This window comes from Apodemus sylvaticus, chromosome 9, assembly GCF_947179515.1.
Source record: "Apodemus sylvaticus chromosome 9, mApoSyl1.1, whole genome shotgun sequence".
NCBI classification, from domain to species: Eukaryota; Metazoa; Chordata; class Mammalia; order Rodentia; family Muridae; genus Apodemus; species Apodemus sylvaticus.
The window spans coordinates 90,000,860-90,022,888 of record NC_067480.1 but is presented as its reverse complement, the minus strand read 5'-3'; the positions used below and the strand labels follow the sequence as shown (position 1 = coordinate 90,022,888).

The window sequence follows — 22,029 nt, the reverse complement described above, 5'->3', positions numbered from 1 at the left end:
ACTTGCTCAATACCCTGCATCTTCCTTCAGCTTAGTTGCGCTTCTAATCTTCCACATGGGTAAGCGGCCAATGGCCACTCCATCTGAGATCTCACATGGCTGGTGACCCTCTCTCCCTCTGAAGCACAGCAGATTCCTTTTCCTCGTCCTGTGACTCCTAGCCTCTCTTCAGAAACCTGGAAGTCCTGCCTCTTCTGTTCAGCCATTAGCTGCTGGCATCCTTATTGATTGATCAAGAACCAATTGGGGGGCACCAGGGAGCTAGGAGACTCCACAGCCTTCTGTGCACAGCTCTCCAGGAAAGAGTGATCTCCCAGCAGCAATTTCACTTCTGAGCGTAGAGGTGAGATCTCTACCTTTTCTCTGGAGGGGACCCAGTTAGGAGCACACAGGGCCTAATATGAGTGGAGCAGCTGGGGCAGAAGTCTTTCCACCTGCAGCCATTTGCACTGGGGAGCTGGGAAACTCCACAGTCTTCTGTGCCTAGCCTGCCAGGAGAGAGATATCTCCTAGCAGTGCTTTCACTTCTGATCCCAGAGGTGAGATCTCCACCTTCTCTCTGGAGGGGAACAGCTAGGAGCACACAGGGCCTAAGATCAGTGGAGCAGATGGGACAGAAGTCTTCCGGCCACCATTGGCACCAGGGAGCCGGGAGACTCCACAGCCTTCTGTGCACAGCCCACCAGGAGAGAGTGATCTCCTAGCAGTGCTTTCACTTCTGAGCTCAGAGGAGTAAGGACACAGGCTTACAGGCCCATCAACAACAGAATACAAGAGATAGAAGAAAGAACCTCAGGTGCTGAAGATACAAAAACATTGACTCAACAGTCAAAGAAAATGCAAAATGCATAAAGCTGGTAACCCAAAACATACAGGAACTCCAGGACACAATGAGAAGACCAAACTTAAGGATTATAGGTATAGATGAGAGCAGAGATTTCCAACTTAAAGGGCCAGTGAATATCTTCAACAAAATTATAGAAGAAAACTTCCCTAACCTAGAGAAAGAGATGCCCATGAGCATACAAGAAGCCTTCAGAACTCCAAACAGACTGGATCAGAACAGAAAATCCTCCCAGCACATAAGAATCAAAACACCAAATTCACTAAACAAAGAAAGAATATTAAAAGCAGTAAGGGAAAAGGGACAAGTAACTTATAAAAGCAGACCTACCAGAATCACAACAGACTTCTCACCAGAGACGATGAACACTAGAAGATTCTGGGCAGACCTCATACAGACCCTAAGAGAACCAGTCCAGTTCTACTATACCCAGTATAGTAGCCCAGTATGCCAGCCCAGGCTACTATACCCAGCAAAACTCTCAATCATCATAGATGGAGAAACCAAGATATTCCATGATAAAACCAAATTTACACAATATCTGTCCACAAATATAGCCCTACAAAGGATAATTGATGGAAAATTCCAACACAAGAAGGGAAACTGCACTCTAGGAAAAGCAAAAAAAACATAGACTAACAGAAATATTTCTCATGTAAATCTTCAATTTTATCAGAAAATGTTTGTAATTCCCTTTTTAATTAATTTAGTAATATTTTTAGGTCTATCATTTTATCTGCATTATTTTTCATGATAATCTTTAATTTTAATATGTCTTTCTATATATTTCCTCTATTTTATCAGAAATGTTTTCAATGTAAATTTTTTATCACAAATGTTTCTAATTCCACCTTAAATTAATTTAGAAAGAGTTTTTATATCTACCATCTTATATGTAAAATTTTCCATGAAATAGTGAATTTTAATGTCTTTTACTATATATTTCTTGAATTGTACCAGAAATATTTTTCATGTAAATCTTCAATTTTATCTGAAAATGTTTATAATCCCACCTTCAATCAACTTAGAATTATCTTTATGCCTATCGCTATATCTGTATAATTTCCATGTTAATCTTTAATTTTAATATGTTTTTCTATGTATTCTTCAATTTTATTATTTTATTATATTCTGAATATTAAAATATTCAGAAATATTTTCTATGTAAATCTTCAAGTTTATCAGAAAATATTTATAATTCTACTTTCAATCAACTCAGGAATACTTTTATGCCTACAATCTATATAAAATTTTCCATGATAATCTTTAATGCTAATATGTTTAACATTTTTAACACCTAAATTTTTTCTACAATTTTATCAGAAATACTTTCCATGTAAATCTTCAATTCTATCATAAAATATTTCTATTTCATATTTCAATTAATTTAGCAATGTTTTACATGTCTACTACTTTACTCTTTCATTTTCCATGAAAATTGTCAATTTTAACATGTTTTTCTATGTATCTCTTCTATTTTATCTGAAATATTTTCCATGTAAATCTTTAAAAAAAAAAGAACCAGTTGGGGAACAGGACCTTCAGCATTCACACTCAGATTCCTGATCAAAGCATCAGAACCACCGCTTACAGAACATGATTTAAAAAAAAAAATTCCAACAAAATCTAAAGGAGTTGATACAGGAGACTGGCAGAGATAGAAATCACCACCACTTGGCTTTATTATCACCTATCTTAGTCCACTCATACCAGGAAGTCTTTACTGAGCCCCTTCTGTGTGTCTACTTATATTCTTAACTCTTCATATGTGTTATTATCTGAGGATCACAAAAACCATGACGCTACAGGATCTATTCTTATTATTTTCATTCTGAGGAGAAAAGAAATGAAGTATTGGAGGTTAAAGTATTTGCTTAAAGCAGTGGTCCTCAACTTCCTAAAGCCCCAACCCTTTATTACAGTTCCTCATATTGTGGTGACCCCCAACCATAAAATTATGCCTTTGCTACCTCATAACTGTAATTCTGCTACTTTTTGAATTGTAATGTAACTGTAAGGTATACAGGATATCTGATGTGAATCTCCCAAAGGAGTCGCTACCCACAGGTTGAGCAGCACTGCTCTCAAGTCATATCAATAAAAAGTAGTGTGGCTGAGATCTGAACTCAGATAACCCTGTATGTGTAACTATTTTGTGGCATGTAAACTGGTACTAGATACAGCGTGGAATGCTGTTAGCCCTGATGCTTATGGAGAGGATTTGTACATGAGTTAAATACATGGGCATGTGTACTCGCTCTTAGTCAAAAGGCTCAGAAAGGACAAAACATGGGAAGATTAGAGCCAGGAAGGTGGAAGACAAGGTGGCTGGGTAAGGTTATGAGATTTCCATAGAAGAAGAGGATGCTTTGTCCACCTTCGTTAGAACAAATAATAAACACAGCTTTTAAAAGATGTATTTTGCTATCTTTTTATTGGCAAATTCCTGCATGTGTATATGTCTGTCTGTATGTCTTTATACACACATACACATATCAGATATTTCATTTGTTCTATATTTCATGCTTGGTAGATGTATATGAACATAGTTACTAATATAAAACTATTGCATTTACCTTTTTACTATTATTAGTGTGTGTATGTGTGTGTGCATGTGCCGTGTAGTATGTATACTATGTACATGATGTGCACATGTGCCCCAGCTTGTGTGTAATGGTCAGGGGACAACTTTCAGGATTCAGTCCTCTCTTGTACTGTGTGGGCTCAGGTCATCATGCAAATGGAGAGCAGTTCTTTGTTTTTTTTTTTTTTTGTTTGTTTTGCTTTTTTTTTATTCGATATAATTTATTTACATTTCAAATGATTTCCCCTTTTCTAGCCCCCCCCCACTCCCCGAAAGTCCCGTAAGCCCCCTTCTCTTCCCCTGTCCTCCCATCCACCCCTTCCCACTTCCCCGTTCTGGTTTTGCTGAATACTGTTTCACTGAGTCTTTCCAGAACCAGGGGCCACTCCTCCTTTCTTCTTGTACCTCATTTGATGTGTGGATTATGTTTTGGGTATTCCAGTTTTCTAAGTTAATATCCACTTATTAGTGAGTGCATACCATGATTCACCTTTTGAGTCTGGGTTACCTCACTTAGTATGATATTCTCTAGCTCCATCCATTTGCCTAAGAATTTCATGAATTCATTGTTTCTAATGGCTGAATAGTACTCCATTGTGTAGATATACCACATTTTTTGCATCCACTCTTCTGTTGAGGGATACCTGGGTTCTTTCCAGCATCTGGCAATTATAAATAGGGCTGCTATGAACATAGTAGAACATGTATCCTTATTACATGGTGGAGAGTCTTCTGGGTATATGCCCAGGAGTGGTATAGCAGGATCTTCTGGAAGTGAGGTGCCCAGTTTTCGGAGGAACCGCCAGACTGATTTCCAGAGTGGTTGTACCAATTTGCAACCCCACCAGCAGTGGAGGAGTGTTCCTCTTTCTCCACACCCTCTCCAACACCTGCTGTCTCCTGAATTTTTAATCTTAGCCATTCTGACTGGTGTAAGATGAAATCTTAGGGTTGTTTTGATTTGCATTTCCCTAATGACTAATGAAGTTGAGCATTTTTTAAGATGCTTCTCCGCCATCCGAAGTTCTTCAGGTGAGAATTCTTTTTTTAACTCTGTACCCCATTTTTTAATAGGGTTGTTTGGTTTTCTGGAGTCTAACTTCTTGAGTTCTTTATATATATTGGATATTAGCCCTCTATCTGATGTAGGATTGGTGAAGATCTTTTCCCAATTTGTTGGTTGCCGATTTGTCCTCTTGATGGTGTCCTTTGCCTTACAGAAATTTTGTAATTTTATGAGGTCCCATTTGTCAATTCTTGCTCTTAGAGCATACGCTATTGGTGTTCTGTTCAGAAACTTTCTCCTTGTACCGATGTCCTCAAGGGTCTTCCCCAGTTTCTTTTCTATTAGCTTCAGAGTGTCTGGCTTTATGTGGAGGTCCTTGATCCATTTGGATTTGAGCTTAGTACAAGGAGACAAGGATGGATCAATTCGCATTCTTCTGCATGCTGCCCTCCAGTTGAACCAGCACCATTTGTTGAAAAGGCTATCTTTTTTCCATTGGATGTTTTCAGCCTCTTTGTCAAGGATCAAGTGGCCATAGGTGTGTGGGTTCATTTCTGGATCTTCAATCCTGTTCCATTGATCCTCCTGTCTGTCACTGTACCAATACCATGCAGTTTTTAACACTATTGCTCTGTAGTATTGCTTGAGGTCAGGGATACTGATTCCCCAAGATTTTCTTTTGTTGCTGAGAATAGTTTTAGCTATCCTGGGTTTTTTGTTGTTCCAGATGAATTTGATAATTGCTCTTCCTAACTCTGTGAAGAATTGAGTTGGGATTTTGATGGGTATTGCATTGAATCTGTATAGTGCTTTAGGCAGAATGGCCATTTTAACTATATTGATTCTACCAATCCATGAGCATGGGAGGTTTTCCCATTTTTTGAGGTCTTCTTCCATTTCCTTCTTCAGAGTCTTGAAGTTTTTGTCATACAGATCTTTCACATGTTTGGTAAGAGTCACCCCAAGATACTTTATACTGTTTTAGGCTATTGTGAAGGGGGTCATTTCCCCAATTTCTTTCTCAGCCTGCTTATCCTTTGAGTATAGGAAGGCCACTGATTTGCTTGAGTTGATTTTATAACCTGCCACTTTGCTGAAGTTGTTTATCAGCTGTAGGAGCTCTCTAGTGGAGTTCTTTGGGTCACTTAGGTAGACGATCATGTCGTCTGCAAATAATGATAGTTTGACTTCTTCCTTTCCAATTTGTATCCCTTTGACCTCCTTATGTTGTCGAATTGCCCGAGCTAGTACCTCAAGTACAATATTGAAAAGATAAGGAGAAAGGGGGCAACCTTGTCTGGTCCCTGATTTCAGTGGGATTGCTTCAAGTTTCTCTCCATTTAGTTTGATGCTGGCTACCGGTTTGCTGTATATTGCTTTTACTATGTTTAGGTATGGGCCTTGAATTCCTGTTCTCTCCAAGACTTTAAGCATGAAGGGATGCTGAATTTTGTCAAATGCTTTTTCAGTATCCAATGAAATGACCATGTGGTTTTGTTCTTTGAGTTTGTTTATGTAGTGGATTGTATTGATGGATTTCCGTATATTGAACCAACCCTGCATTCCCAGGATAAAGCCTACTTGATCATGGTGGATGATCGTTTTGATGTGTTCTTGGATTCGGTTGGCAAGAATTTTATTGAGTATTTTTGCATCGATGTTCATAAGGGAAATTGGTCTGAAGTTCTCTTTCTTTGTTGGATCTTTTTGTGGCTTTGGTATCAGCGTAATTGTGGCTTCGTAGAAGGAATTGGGTAGTGTTCCTTCTGTTTCTATTTTGTGGAATAGTTTGAAGAGTATTGGTGTTAACTCTTCTTTGAAGGTCTGGTAGAATTCTGCACTGAAGCCATCTGGTCCTGTGCTTTTTTTGGTTGGAAGACTTTCTATGACTCCTTTTATTTCTTTAGGCATTATGGGACTGTTTAGATGGTCTAGTTGGTCCTGATTTAATTTTGGTATTTGGTATCTGTCAAGGAAATTGTCCATTTCCTCCAGACTCTCCAGTTGTGTTGAGTACAGGCTCTTGTAGTAGGATCTGATGATTTTTTGGATTTCCTCAGTTTCCGTTGTTATATCTCCCTTTTCATTTCTAAGTTTGTTAATTTGGATACTTTCTCTGTGCCCTTTGGTCAGTCTGGCTAAGGGTTTATCTATCTTGTTGATTTTCTCAAAGAACCAGCTCCTGGTTTTGTTGATTTTTTGTATGGTTCTCTTTGTTTCTACTTGATTGATTTCGGCCCTGAGTTTGATGATTTCCTGCCTTCTCCTCCTCCTGGGCGAAATAGCTTCTTTTTGTTCTAGGGCTTTCAGGTGTGTCATTAAGCTGGTAATGTATGCTCTCTCCATTTTCTTTTTGGAGGCACTCAGGGCTATGAGTTTTCCTCTTAGCACTGCTTTCATTGTGTCCCATAGATTTGGGTATGTTGTGTTTTCATTTTCATTGTGTTCTAAAAAGTCTTTAATTTCTTTCTTTATTTCTTCCTTGACCAAGGTATCATTGAGTAGAGTATTGTTCAGTTTCCACGTGTATGTGGGTTTTCTGTTGTTTCTGTTGCTATTGACGACCACTTTTACTCCATAGTGATCAGATAGGAGGCATGGGATTAGTTCTATCTTCTTATATTTGTTGAGGTCTGTCTTGTGACCAATTATATGGTCGATTTTGGAGAAGGTACCATGAGGTGCTGAGAAAAAGGTATATTCTTTTGTTTTAGGATAGAATGTTCTATATATATCTGTTAAATCTAATTGGTCCAAAGCTTCAATTAGTTTCATTGTGTCCCTGTTTAGTTTCTGTTTTCCTGATCGGTCCATTGAGGAAAGTGCAGTGTTGAAGTCACCCACAATTATTGTGTTAGGTGCAATGTGTGCTTTGAGTTTTAATAAAGTTTCTTTTACGAAAGAGGGTGCCCTTGCATTTGGGGCATAGATGTTCAGGATTGACAGTTCTTCTTTTTGTATTTTTCCTTTGACCAGCAAGAAGTGTCCCTCAGGGTCTCTTTTGATGACTTTGGGTTGAAAGTCAATTTTTATCTGATATTAAAATGGCTACTCCAGCTTGTTTCCTGAGACCATTTGCTTGTAAAATTGTCTTCCAGCCTTTTACTCTAAGGTAGTGTTTGTCTTTGACCCTGAGGTGTGTTTCCTGTAAGCAGCAAAATGTAGGGTCCTGTTTACGTATCCATTCAGTTAGTCTGTGTCTTTTTATTGGGGCATTAAGTCCATTGATGTTAAGAGATATTAAGGAATAGTGATTGTTACTTCCTATCATTTTTTGACGTTATTTTTTAAATTTGAATGCTTAACTTCTTTTGGGTTTGATGAAAGGTTACTATCTTGCTTTTTCCAGGGTGAAGTTTCCCTCCTTTATTGGTGTTGTCCTCCTATTATCCTTTTTAGGGCCGGGTTTGTGGATAGATATTGGGTAAACTTGGTTTTGTCATGAAATATCTTAGTTTCTCCATCTATGGTGATTGAGAGTTTTGCTGGATATAGTAGTTTTGGTTGGCATTTGTGTTCTCTTAGAGTCTGCATGAGATCTGCCCATGACCTTCTAGCCTTCATAGTCTCCGGTGAAAAGTCTGCTGTGATTCTGATAGGTCTTCCTTTATATGTTACTTGGCCTTTTTCTCTTACTGCCTTTAGTATTCTTTCTTTGTTTAGAACATTTGGTGTTTTGATTATTATGTGACGGGAAGTATTTCTGTTCTGGTCCAGTCTGTTTGGAGTTCTGTAGGCTTCTTGTATATTCATGGGCATCTCTCTCTTTAGGTTAGGGAAGTTTTCTTCCATAATTTTATTGAAGATATTTGCTGGCCCTTTAAGTTGTAAATCTTCACTCTCATCTATGCCTATAATCCTTAGGTTTGGTCTTCTCATTGTGTCCTGGATTTCCTGGATATTTTGGGTTACAAGCTTTTTGCATTTTGCATTTTCTTTAACTGTTGAGTCCATGGTTTCTATGGAATCTTCAGCATCTGAGATTCTTTCTTCTATCTCTTGTATTCTGTTGTTGATATTTGCATCTCTGTCCCCTGATTTCTTCCCAAGGCTTTCTATCTCCAAAGTTGTCTCCCTTTGAGTTTTCTTAGTTGTTTCTACTTCTGATTTTAGATCCTGGATGGTTTTGCTTAGCTCCTTCACTTGCATGTTTGTGTTTTCCTGTAATTCTTTAAGAGATTTTTGTGTTTCCTCTTTCATGAGCTCAGCCTGTTGACCAAAGTTCACCTGTATTTCTTTAAGAGATTTTTGTGTTTCGTCTTTCATGACCTCAGCCTGTTGACCAAAGTTCTCCTGTATTTCTTTAAGTGTTTTTTGCATTTCCTCCTTGTTGGCTTTTGTATTCTCCTGGATTTCTTTCAATGATTTTTGTGTTTCCCTTGCAAGGGCTTCTAACTTTTGATCCATTTTCTCCTGAATTTCTTTAAGTATGTCCTTCATGTGTTCCTGTACCAGCATCATGACCAGTGATTTTAAATCCAAATCTTGTTTTACTGGTGTGATGGGGTATCCAGGACATGTTGGTAGAGGAGAATTGGGTTCAGTTGTTGCCATATTGCCTTGATTTCTGTTAGTGACGTTCCTGCGTTTGCCTTTTGCCATCTAGTTCTCACTGGTGTTAGTTTGTCTTGTCAGTGCTGGACTCACCAGTGCAAGCTGCCCCTTCCCAGTTGGCCTCTGGTGCACAGCTTACCTCCTGCACTGTTTGTAGACAGGGTGCTGCTGCCCAGGCTGTTCAGATCCCAAAGCAGGCACCCGAAGGCTCCTGCTGGGGCCCGCTGGATTCACTGGAGCACACTGACTTCTCCCAGCTGGCTGCCCGGAAACCCAGCTAGCCACTTGCAGACTTGGAGATGTGGTGCTGCCGCCCAGGCTGATCTGGGCAGCAGCACTCCCAACCGGGTTGGTGCACACAAGGCTAGCCTAGCTGCTCAGGCCCTGAGTCTAGGCAAAAGCCTGGCAGGCCAATGTCGGTGCAAAGTTCCCCTCAGCTGTGGGTGTTAATTGGGTGTGTCAGGTGGCTAGGATGGTGGCATGTGCGAATTCCCTGAGAGTGCTGGGAGAGTCTGCTGGGCTAAGAACCTCCTGGCTGGGTCAGCACACAGATGGCCCAACGAGCAGCCCAGGGCCTGGGGGCAGTCCAGGGCCTGACCGTCTGAGACCCCTGCTATGTCCGCCTCGGGCTATGCCTGTTAGCTGGTTTGGTTTTGCCTGCTAGGTCTCTCTGGCTTCCCGTAGGCAAAATGGCGATGGTGCGCAAACTGGCCCGGATAAACAACCTCCTGGCCGGGTCAGCACACAGATGGCCCACCGAGCAGCCCAGGGCCTGGGGGCAGTCCAGGGCCTGAACGTCTGAGACCCCTGGTATGTCCGCCTCGGGCTATGCCTGTTAGCCGGTTTGGTTTTGCCTGCTAGGTCTCTCTGGCTTCCCGTAGGCAAAATGGCGGTGGTGCGCAAACGGCCCCGATAAACAACCTCCTGGCCGGGTCGGCACACAGATGGCCCACCGAGCAGTCCTGGGCCTGGGGGCAGTCCAGGGCCTGACCCTCTGAGACCCCTGGTATGTCCGCCTTGGGCTATGCCTGTTAGCTGGTTTGGTTTTGCCTGCTAGGTCTCTCTGGCTTCCCGTAGGCAAAATGGCGGTGGTGCGCGCCGGCCCAGGCAAACAAGCTCCTGGCTGGGTCAGCACACAGATGGCCTGCCGAGCAGCCCAGGACCTGGGGGCAGTCCGGGGCCTGACCGTCTGAGACCCCTGCTATGTCTGCCTCGGGCTATGCCTGTTAGCTGGTTTGGTTTTGCCTGCTAGGTCTCCCTGGCTTCCCTTAGGCAAAATGGTGGTGGTGCGCGCGCCGGCCCGGGAGGAAAAAAACCTCCTGGCCGGGTTTGCACCCGGGTGGACCCCCGATCAGCCCAGGGCCTGGGTGCAGGCCAACGCCCGTCGGGCTTAGACCCCCACGATGTTGGTCTCAGGTTATATTTGCGTACCTCAGTCTGATTTCTCTGGCGACCGAGAACCAATATTGAGCCCTCGTAACTGACTGGCGGGAGGCCAGTTCTTTGTTTTTTATCCACCCAATCTTTGCCAAGCCAAGGTGCTATGTTTTTAGGTATGATTCTGTCAGAATGCGTAATCTGATTTAATTGTTTTGATGGGGTTGACTAGTTAATGTAATCAGAAGGAATATCTGGGTTATAGACAGTGTTTGTATGTCGAGGTATGTGTGTGTAGACAGAATGTGTATATTTCACGTGTATGTGTGCATTTCAATTGTCCTCTAAAGAACAAGAATTTGGCACTGTCTTATTGGCACGAAGCTCTCACAAATGCAACCCATTTCATTAGTTTGAGTAACGGAGACAGGATCATGTTTTATGAGAAGGGATGCACACTGTGGGAATTCCGCGCAGACATCTGGGTTCCTGCTGCTGAGTGCAGAAAGCTCCGGTTTAGGTGGCAGAGACCTTATTGTGATGAAGGATGAATGAGGAGCGATGGGAGATGAGAGTGGGATGTCAGATGCTCTGCAGCTCTGTCAAGCCAGTTTGTCTCGCTGAGGCGGAGTTCTGCACTGTCTCTTCTACCTCGGGGAGGTGGGGAGGCGATTGGTGGCTGGCCCTGTCAGATTGGTCCCTCGAGGCACGATGCACATGGCTGCACCTCCACAATCACTTTCTGGACAATTACTCTCATTTCATTTGGGAAGCTTGCCCAGAGTAGCAGCTAGGGACATGCGGGAGGAGGTGGCTACAGAAGAGATGGCGTGCTATTTTATGGGTAGTTGGATTCCTGTATGTGCTTAACAGCCCTTCTCTGTGACGCAGAATCCCCTGGCACTGTGTTCTACTTCACCCATTTGTCAGCCTCTGTTTGGCTTCTTTGTCTGGGAACAGACAACCAAAGAGCCCACAGGACCTTCTCATGTCTGTGATCTGCTAATCGTTTTCAAGTGGCACATAACAAAACTTGAGTATCTGGGGCTGGGAAACCAGTGATGTGGCATTGTCAACACCTGATAGATATTTTTAGCAGCAGCAGAGAATTTGAGGTTCCAGCCTTCTGAAAACTCTGTGACCTTTGTCTCAGTCCTTAAGTATCTCACTATTCACCTGACAGGGTCACTGCTAGGCATGCAATTACTGCAGATGAAAGTTCCCTCTTACTAATGACATGCAGAACAGCATGCAAAGAACACACAGTTGTTGTTGTTGTTGCTGCTGCTGCTGCTGCTGGTGGTGGTTAGCATCTTTAACTGCTCATGGAGTAACTCAAAAGTTTTCTGGATGCAGTGACCACAAGTATCTTAGAGACATCCTTTTTTTCAGGTTTTGAGGTTTTTTCTCCTTTTTTTTTCTTTTCTTTACTTTACTTTTCTTTTCTTTTCTTCTCTCTCTCTCTCTTTTTTTGGTATAGAATAGAGTTTATTCAGGGCATAGGGAAGGGAAGTTAAGAGGGTAATAGAGGCAGAGAAAGGCAGAGAAAAGGAGAGAGTAGAGGAGTAGAGGCCAGTCATGACCATGTGGAGAGAGGGGGAGGGGAAGAAGAAAGGGGAAAGGGGGGGAGGGAAGAGCCCAATAGGGCAAGAAAGAAGCTAAAAGAGTACGAGAGGCAATAGCTGAGGTCTTACTAGATCAACAAATAGCTCTCTCATCTGTAAAGCTAGTTTATAATATTGCTAAGCCTGAACATTGTGAGTAGCTGGGGCTATAGGTGTATGACATTGTACATGGCTTGCCCTGTCTCTGCTCAGTGAGCAACATATGCCCACTATACAGACTTTAGCCCTAACTCTCTCACTTGTTTTGTGCTTGGTTTTAGTTCCTGTCCATTTGGCTCGTGAGGGACTTTTATCTTTTGTACTTAGAGTTACGGAAACTACGTAGGATACCAGAAGACCAATCAGAATGTGTGACATGACCTCTTCATATGGCTTTTTATTTTGTTTTCTTGTCTTTCTTGTCTTTCTTGTCTTTCTTTCTTTCTTTCTTGTCTTTCTTGTCTTTCTTGTCTTTCTTTCTTTCTTTCTTTCTTTCTTTCTTTCTTTCTTTCTTTCTTTCTTTCTTTCTTTCTTTCTTTCTTTCTTCCTTCCTTCCTTCCTTCCTTCTTTCCTTCCTTCCTTCCTTCCTTCCTTCCTTCCTTCCTTTCTTTTTCTTTCTCGTTGTTTTTTCGAGACAGGGTTTCTCTGTATAGCCCTGGCTGTCCTGGAACTCACTCTGTAGACCAGGCTGGCCTTGAATTCAGAAATCCACCTGCCTCTGCCTCCCAAGTGCTGGGATTACAGGCATGCGCCACCACACCTGGCTTGTTTTCTCATTTTTATAGTTCTTTGAGATTCTCATGTAATATATTTTGGTCACACCCGCTCTTTCCAGATCTGCTTCCTCCTTCCCTACCTACCCAATTTTGTGTTCTTTTTTATTTCCTTACACACACACACACACACACACACACACACCCCAAGTCCAATTTGTGCTGCCCATATACGCTTGGGTGTGTGGCCTTCCGTTGGTGCATGATTGACTTCCCAGGGGCCATGCTTTTTTCTTTCCTTTCCCCTTCCCTTCCCTTCCCTTCCCTTCCCTTTCCCTTTCCGTTTTCCTTTCCTTTCTTTTTCCCTTCTCTTTCCCTTCCCTTCCCTTCCCTTTTCCCTTCCCTTCCCTTCCCTTCCCTTTCCTTTCCCTTTCCCTTTCCCTTTCCCTTTCCCTTTCCCTTCCCTTTCCCCTTCCCTTTTCCCTTCCCTTTCCCTTTCCTTTTCCCTTCCCTTTCCGTTTCCCTTTCCGTTTCCGTTTCCGTTTCCGTTTCCCTTTCCCTTTTCCTTTCCCTTTCCCTTTTCCTTTTCCTTTTCCTTTCCTTTATTATTTAATATATTCTTCATTTACATTTCAAATGTTATTCCCTTTCCCGGGGTTTTCCCTTTCCCGGTTTTCCCCTTCCCAGAAAATCCCCAACCCCTCCTCCCACCCCTGCCTCCATGAGGATGCCCTTCTGCCCAACCCACTCCCACCTACCCCCTTTCGATTTCCCACACTGGGGCATCTATTGAGCCTTCAGAGGACCAAGGACCTCTCCTCCTACCAATGCCTGACAAGGCAGTCCTCTGCCACAAATGCAGCTGGAGTCATGCGTACTCCCTTGATTGATGGCTTAGTCCCTGGGAGTCCTGGGGCATCTGGTTGGCTGACATCAGAGTTCTTCCCATGGGGCTGCAAACCCCTTCAGCTCCTCCAGTCCTCCCTCTAACTCCTCCATTGGGGACCCTGCGCTCAGTCTAATGGTTGGCTGCTAGCATCTGCCTCTGTATGTGTAAGGCTCTGGCAGGGCAGGGACATCACTCTTAAAGAAAATTTACTCCCCGCTCCCAGCAGCTATCAATTGCCAATAGCTCTGTGTCTAGGGATAGAGTTTCATGCTGAACTGCCTTACTCCATGCTGGCATTTTGTCTGCTTTGAGCTTGCACAGGTTTTCTGCATGGCGCCTCCACAAGCACCATGAGTTTGCTTGTGCAGCTGCCTCGGTTTGTCTGGAAAACAGTGTTTCCTGCTCATCATCCTGTCTCTCCCTCTTACACAATGACTCTTGAGTCTTGGGAGAGGGGTGTGAGATGGGCATCCCCCCAAAGAGCTAAGCACTCTGAAACTCCTACCCTTTGCAAGTTGTTCAGTTGTAAATCTCTGTGCTAATCCCTGTCTACTACCAAAGGAAGCTTCTCTGATGAGGACTGGGGTATGACACCTAAAACACACATGCATCACGTTGCATATAGGATGCCACATGGTATTTAATGTGTGCATACATTGTATAACATTCTTACTGAAAAAAAAAGATGCATATCTGTCTCCTTGAACATATCCTTTTTTTTTTCTGGTATATAACCCTGGCCACTGGGTTCTAGCACTCATTTTACATTAATATCATTTATTAAACTTTATATACCTGTGCTTTGTTGGATATATGTAACAAAACAAACACAAACAGAATTTATGCTATACATTTGGAGTTTGATCTAACTCTTCTTAAAACAGGAGAAGTAGTGCACGTGTACGGCCGGGTCATCGCTGGCCGGTTGGAGACCTTTGATCCTGATGTGGACTACATGGAGGGGTAAGCATATGTTTGTTCCTGTGTTACATATGTGCTAGATGGCATCCTGGGGCCAGCTTTCTCTACTGCAGCAAATTGTAAGCACTTGACACAGAACTGCTGTTTTTTTTTCTCTGCAGTTTGGCCACCAGATTTCAGTTCTTACTTTGTGAATGTGATTGCAGCTGGCAGATTAAGTTGCTTGCTTCCTTCCTTCCTTCCTTCCTTCCTTCCTTCCTTCCTTCCTTCCTTCCTTCCTTCCTTCCTTCCTTCCTTCCTTCTTTTGTTTCTTTGTTCCTTCTTTGTTTCCTCTTTCATCTTTCCTTGCTTCCTTTCTCCCTTCCTTCCTTCCTTCCTTCCTTCCTTCCTTCCTTCCTTCCTTCCTTCCTTCCTTCCTTCCTTCCTTCCTTCCTTTCTCTGACAAATAAAGACTAGACCCTGTGTGAATTGTACTGTAACTATCTATATCCATGGGTTTTTCCTTTTGATTCTTACCCTTCCCTCTCTCCACCCTGGGGGTAAATTCTTTCTAAAGTGATACATAAACACAAAAGTCCATTTACCTCTCATTTTAGTTGGTTATTTTCCACTTGTTCATTCAGACGTCCTACTGGTGGGATGAGAGGGAACTATGGGCTCAGTTACCAAACAGGGAAGGATTCATGAATTCAGGTATTAAAAGTTGTGCAGTTTGTAATGTTTTTTGGAATGATTAGTTGTGAACATGATTTTTTTCAATGGACACATTGGAAGTATAAAATGTTACTATAAAATCATCCATGCTGGGGAGAAGAAGACCAGAGTTCATGGGAAGTCATAAGCAACTGCTATCCCTCAACAAATCCAGTAACTATAGTGAGGATTTTTAAGGCAGAAGAAACATTATTTCTCTATTTAACCAACTGCATAGTGTCTATACACAGTGTTTAAAATTTTCTTCACCCCGGAGTGAATGTCTTAGAGGCATTTCCTATAGCTTCTCCATCTTTTTAATTCTTCTCTCTATTTCTACTATTAAGAAGTTATCAACCTCTTTTTCTTCTTAAATTAAAAAATGGGTTTCTACAATAGACAGAATGTCCAAGTACATCCTTAGCCAATATGCCATCTCCACGGTGCAGACCTATCTCAGCCTCCATCTGGGATCCAACTTCTAAAAGGGGCAGTGAAGATGCAAAGTCTACAATAACTGTTCAGACCAAGCATGGCCAATATGGGGAAGGGTTTGTAAAAGTTCTGTGTGCAGTGCAGAAGCATGGGCCATGAGGGTGCCTCTGTTCTCTGGGGGAAAAGTTATGGTCTTCACTGTCCCCTGCAATGGTACCTACCTGGTAGGGCCAAAGGAGAAAGTTCATAACATTCTGCCTCTTGGCAGCCATGTTTACTGGAAACACTGCACTACTGTTTCTGTCTTTGTTTCTGTTTTCCCCCCTCCAATCCAGCCCATTGATCCTGGAAGCTGGAGAAGACAAATGGATTACTCCTTGTTCTCTTATAAACCGGCAGACAGGAAGCTGGTGAGTACTTCTGTTGTTGCTGTTGTTACTGTTTTCTTGTGAATGTGTGTGCTTTCACTTTCTTCCATATGACAACTGCATACACATACATTAATCATTTCAAAAAAACAAGAATCACATGTAGTAGTTTTCTCTCTTTAGGCTTACTGGAAAAGATGAAATGTTTGGTTATCAATAGAAAATAAAAAGTAAAGGAGAATCTACAACCTTTTGTGGAAATGGGAAGGTACTGCTTACTAAAGGCAACCCCCACACCAAGGCTACATTGAAGTTAGTCAGTAATAGTGATATATATATGGTTATCAGTCTTTCTTTGAAGATGAGGCAGAGTTTCTTGAAGAGCAAGGGGAGGACTTGGGCCTGTAACCCTGTATGATTATGAAATCTTCAGAACTCATGTAGTAACCACTGTTACTATAATGACCAGGAAAACAAACATTGCCTGAAACGTGTTTATTTTTCTTTCCCTTTTTAATATGCTACTGGTGTTCATGTTTATGTGTGCATGCTTATAAGTGTGTATGCATGTGTGAGGTTTTACATGTATGTGCAGGTATGCTTAAATTGGATGTGTTGGAATCATAATAGATCTCCTTCCAACCCTAGTCAAAGAGACAGGCCCTCTTAATCAAACTCAGAGCTAGCTATGAGTAGTCTTGCCCACATAAAGTCCCATTCTGAAACGTTTTAAAATGAGTGTATATGTGCTTTAGGTCATACAGCCAAAATTAGGCTAGATTCTTGTTTCACTTTCAACTAGGTGGATTAACTTTGCTCTGAGGCTATTAGAAGAATTCTGTGCTATGGCCTAGCTCTTGGGACAAGTTTTTAGGGGAGCCAAATTCTATGTTATAGTTTCTTTCTAGTGTCTTCTATTCATGTGCCTGAGATTGTCAGTTTTTAGGTCATGCCTCTTGATACATTTTATTATATTTGTCATAAAATAGAGTTTTGGGAAGAGAAAACTAAATAGAAACTAGGAGTAAGTTAAATTTTGTTTGTTGCACTGTATATTTACCATGGGTAATATGTATTGGCAGCTCCAGTTAGTGTTATCCTGTTAACCTTACTATCGATACCTCCAGTATGTATCGGTTTCCTCTGGCTAATTTGACTTTTATCCATTATTTTCTTTAAAGAGCTGGGAACTCTAAGCATCTGCTTGGTTATTCTTACTTCAGTATGTTTTTTCCACAGTTTTCCCATCCAGGAGGAGCGTGGCCTGGGGACCGTGCAGTGTCGTGTGGAAGGCGATTACATTGGTCTGTTTTAGGATTATCATTTTAAAGGAAATAATTTATTTCTTGGTATCTAGAAAGGAACAAAACCCCCATATTTCTTATTCGGTATTATGTGAATAATAATTGCTACCAAAATAACTTCTGAAAACACTGCACAAAGCAACTTCTGTGTAAACTAATTTCATTGTCACAATCAGTAATTTTACTTTCCAAGTGATCATGCTGATAATATCAATCAGTGTGTTAGGATTCATCTAAATCTAAGCCCAACATTTTACTTGCCATACATGTGTTCATTTCTTCATGAAAGTCATGGGTATTGATTCTCTGAAAGATTTACCTGGGTAAGATGAAAGAAATTCCAGGCTTGTACAGTAATGATGGTACTGGAGTTTTGGGCCAAGGGTGTCCTGGCTCAGGAGAGTCCTGTACAGTCTTTGCACACATATTACTGTGTGTTTCTTTGTGTTTCAGGTTCCCAGAATGTTAGTTTCTCAGTATTTAACAAAGGGAGGTGAGTAACTGGGGTAGACAAATCTGCCTGAGTCTTGTATTGTCTGTAATATCCAGTGTATGTCATGTCCTTTAACCTTTATAATTTCAACCACACCCCAGTAGGATATAGCAAACTTCTCTTGGATTTCTTTCATTTGAGAGAGCATTGTGTTCTGACTGACCTATGGGTATCACAGACGGTTCTGTGATGCTGGGATGATACAGAATTTTAAGAACTAGCCCTTCAGTCAAAGTGCAACGACTGCAGTTAGTGTGTGTGTGTGTGTGTGTGAGTGTGTGTTGTGGGTAACAGTTTCCAGAGACATGTTGTGTCATTATAAGAATTGCCTTCTTCAAGAGGGAAAGAATTCATATTTCGCCATTTTTTGGAGGCACAGATAAATTAAGATTCTGGATTTCTCTGTGTGTCTTACTTCTTGTTCCTGCAGATGTTTTGTCCTTCAAAGTACATTCACTGTTTAATATTAGTTTCATTGTGATTATATCAACATATTAAATATGAGTATATAGCTCAAAGTACGTATTTGTTTTCTCTTTCTCTATTCTCAAGAACCAAATTAATCTATTCTATTGTAGTAATCTATTGTATCTAATAGCTATTGTAGGAATCTACTGTGTCCATTTATCTATTGTACGAATCTAGCTTATCCATCTAGTGAACATTCCCCAGTATTAGGCCTTATGCCCATTCATATTTCCTGTTGCATTTAACCCTTCTGACAAAATAGAGATTATTCCAATACATTCAGTAATTTTCTATGAGAAAACAATCTTATATTCATTGATATTGCTTTGTGGTTATCAAAAGGATCTGGTGTCAAAATTTAGAGGTTATTTTATGAACCCCCTTTTGAGAAGCTGGTTTATACAAAAATGCAATTGTAGGTGACATTTTATCAAAAGCCTTTGCTTTCCTTTGGAGGTCGATGGTGCATAAGGAAGCCTGGCTGATCAGTGCTAAACAGGAGCTGTTCCTGTACCAGACACACCCAGGTAATCTTCCCCTTCATCCTGTCTTCTTCATTCCTTCCCTCACAGTGCACTCAAACTTAGACTCTGCTCTTCTTCTGGAAGTCTTTCTGTGACTATTAACACGACCCCTTCGTTCTGGTTAAAGGTAAACTGCTTGTATCTGAATCAGTTCTGGTGCTTAAAATCCTGCACTGATTGCTGATGTCCTGAGACATCATGCTACAGTTCTTATACTTTCTCCCCAGCTTGCATGCACACAAATGCAGATGCTGCATGGTGGACTCGTGCTGCAAGCAAGGGATGATGTAAACCCAGCACACATGAGGCTGGCATCAGTGTAGCACAGCAAACTGTTTTTACAGTGAACTTTTTTTTTTATAAACAAGAGTAAACATTGTAGAATAACAGAAAAAGCATAGGAATAATATAAAAAGCAGACAAAGGCAAATAAATTAAATGTTATTATTAAATATAGATTGTACATATTTGTGTTATACTTTTAATGAATTTTAATACTTTATTGTTGTTTGGCAGTTTCATAATTGTAGTTATTCTGTTTCCCATTCTCTTCTTTCTCCAATGGAGTATAGTGGATTTATATGCACTGGCATCACCATAAATATATGTGTTGTGTGTTGTATATGCCCTTACAGTAGCCTTGCCGATCTCACTAACATGACAAGGTTTCAGCACCAGTATATTCTATGGCACTAACTGATACAGATATGATCTGTTGTTTATAGATACACTGTCAAGTGTCTTTTGACTACATCCAAGGAGGCTCAATTGTAGACACAAAGATATAACTATAGACTAAATGAAACAAAGAGGACTTGTGCCTTCCTGTATGTTCTGAAAAGTAACAGAAGGAAAGTGGTACTTAAAAATATAATTGGACTTCTTTCTGGTTATTCTCACAGCCATAAGTCATAAGTTTGGTTTATGACTTGCCTGTTCTGATGCTAAGCTATGGTGCTACTCTCTGATGGGCAAACTCTGATACCAAAGGGCGAACAATGAAAACTGGAAACTCACATGAAATCGGGGACTTGCAGTTCACTAGTAGGCAGTTGGCTGTTTAAAGAGAGCACCCAGTGTCTGGGTTGGGATACAATCACAGATATGCTGAAAACGTGTCTGTGAGGTAGGTTCAGATCTTAGAAGCAGAAAAAAAAAAAAAAAAAAAAAACCTCCCTTTCCAAAAGAGAAAGCAATCATCTTCTAGAAGGTGGGACAAAGACTGTTCGTACTCTAGACAGCTCATCCTGCTAGAGCTGAATTCTGACCCTTGCCTTTCTTATCTTAAGTAGTTAGTTACCTGGTGTGTTTGAGAATAGTTGTAAAGAAGCATCCATACTGATGGATACAGCTACAGACAGCAACAAGACAGTTACATATGTTGAGTCTTTGGCATATAATCCCAATATTCACCTCCTTGAGCTAAAGAATAGGAAATACTGCCCTTGTGTTACTATTGAGAAAAGCAGGTCAAGAGTGGGCGCAACTTATCTAAAGATCCCTGCAAATGGAAAACCTCACGCACTTAGCCAACGCCGTTCAGGGAGCATACTGTCTCTGGTACCCTGACTCAGGCTTCTATGATTCTGCTGTGATTTGGAGCTCTGATGGGCTGGATGAGTAGGTTGACCTTATCTGTGGTCCTACATTTCTTGGGATGAAGACTCAGAGGCATGAACATTTTCATAGTGGAGGGATCCTTGGAGATATGGAGAATCCGTAAGGGTCTGGGACTTAGTCTCTTAGGGCTGGCACTCAGCAAGTACTCCGGTGTGGTTAAGCCTCTAAGCTTTTCTGAGCCTGAATTCAACCTATAAGAAACGAATAAGGTGGTGCTTGTCCTTTTACTTCCAAAGATTGGCTAAAGTAGTTAACGAGGAAGAATATTTGAATTTACCCAACATTTCTTTGTCCTTTTTATTATCATGGTCATGGAATAACAAGTTTCTTCATTCTATTCCCACATATTTATTAAATAAGACACTTATTTTATTTTATTATTGGTTTTTGGAAACAAGGTTTCTCTTTGCAGCCCTGGCTATCCTGGAGCATGCCTGGTAGACCAGGCTGGCCTCGAACTCAGAGATCTGTCTGCCTTTGCCTCCTACTTTCTGGAATTAAAGGATTGTACCACTACATCCAGTTGACACATCTATTTTATCTTTATAACCTCTGTGCAATTGGGAGTCCATAATCTCCAGTATAGCTTGCTCTCGTGACTTGTCAGGGGATCTGACAATGTTGATCCCCTGCAGATCCGTGTTCTACACAGTTACAAGCAATGTCTATATCAAGCACACACCCGGCACTTCTTCACTGTGCACAGTCTTTAGAGCAGTGGTTGCTGTGACCCTTTAATACAGTTCCTCACGTTGAGCTGACCCTCCATCCATAAGATTATGTTCACTGCCACTTTGTAACTATAATTTTGCTACTGCCATGAATCATAAATGCAAACATTGGATATTCAGGACAGTCTTAGGAGACCCCTGTGAAAGGGTCATTGGACCCCCAAATGGGTTGCAACGCACAGGTTGAGAACTGCTCTACGGGAGTCACATCTTCAGTGAGACAGCCTAAATGTCTATCTCCTTATTATGTGCTTCCGTGCTCACTGGTTCTCCTCCCCATTCTTCCTACCTCTCCTCTCTCCCTGACTCTCATCCCCACCTCTGCATATTCTAGCAACACCAATAAGCATTTTGTAACCTTTCCCTACTCTACCTATTATTTGCTTTCGATGTCCCCTCTCCCTTTTATGTGGTCAACTATTATTATTTTTTAATTTTCTTCCTGAAACAGTCTTGCTCTATAGCCCAAGCTAGCCTGAGTTTGTTGTTTCATTGCTGTAGCCTTCCCAGTGCTAGGACTACACTAGGTGTACATCTTCATGTTCCACTTTCCTTAGTCAGTTTAAACCCACCCTTTAAGATTCAGTTCAGATATTATATCCAGAAACCATTTTTCTCTACTCTGTCTTAATTAGGGTTTTACTGCTATGAACAGACACCATGACCAATGTAAGTCTTATAAAGGACAACATTTAATTGGGGCTGGCTTACAGGTTCAGAGGTTCAGTCCATTAACATCAAGGCTGGAATATGGCAGCATCCAGGCAGGCATGGTGCAGGAGGACCTGAGAGTTCTATATCTTCATCTGAAGGCTGCTAGCAGAGGTCCACACCCACAGTGACACACCTACTCCAACCTTCTAATAGTACCACTCCCTGGGCACTAGCCATCACATACTCT

The 22,029-nt window shown here is 41.5% G+C and overlaps 1 protein-coding gene across 1 annotated transcript in view; it reads left to right on the top strand.

Moving 5' to 3' along the window:
• Positions 1-22,029, top strand: part of Pkhd1 (PKHD1 ciliary IPT domain containing fibrocystin/polyductin) — a 463,409-nt gene that overhangs the window by 12,097 nt on the left and 429,283 nt on the right. The window contains exons 6-10 of the mRNA XM_052192751.1: positions 14,456-14,534; positions 15,956-16,030; positions 17,228-17,292; positions 17,746-17,785; positions 18,710-18,780. Of these exons, the coding sequence (XP_052048711.1) occupies positions 14,456-14,534; positions 15,956-16,030; positions 17,228-17,292; positions 17,746-17,785; positions 18,710-18,780 (330 nt within the window). The remainder of the gene's footprint in view (positions 1-14,455; positions 14,535-15,955; positions 16,031-17,227; positions 17,293-17,745; positions 17,786-18,709; positions 18,781-22,029) is intronic.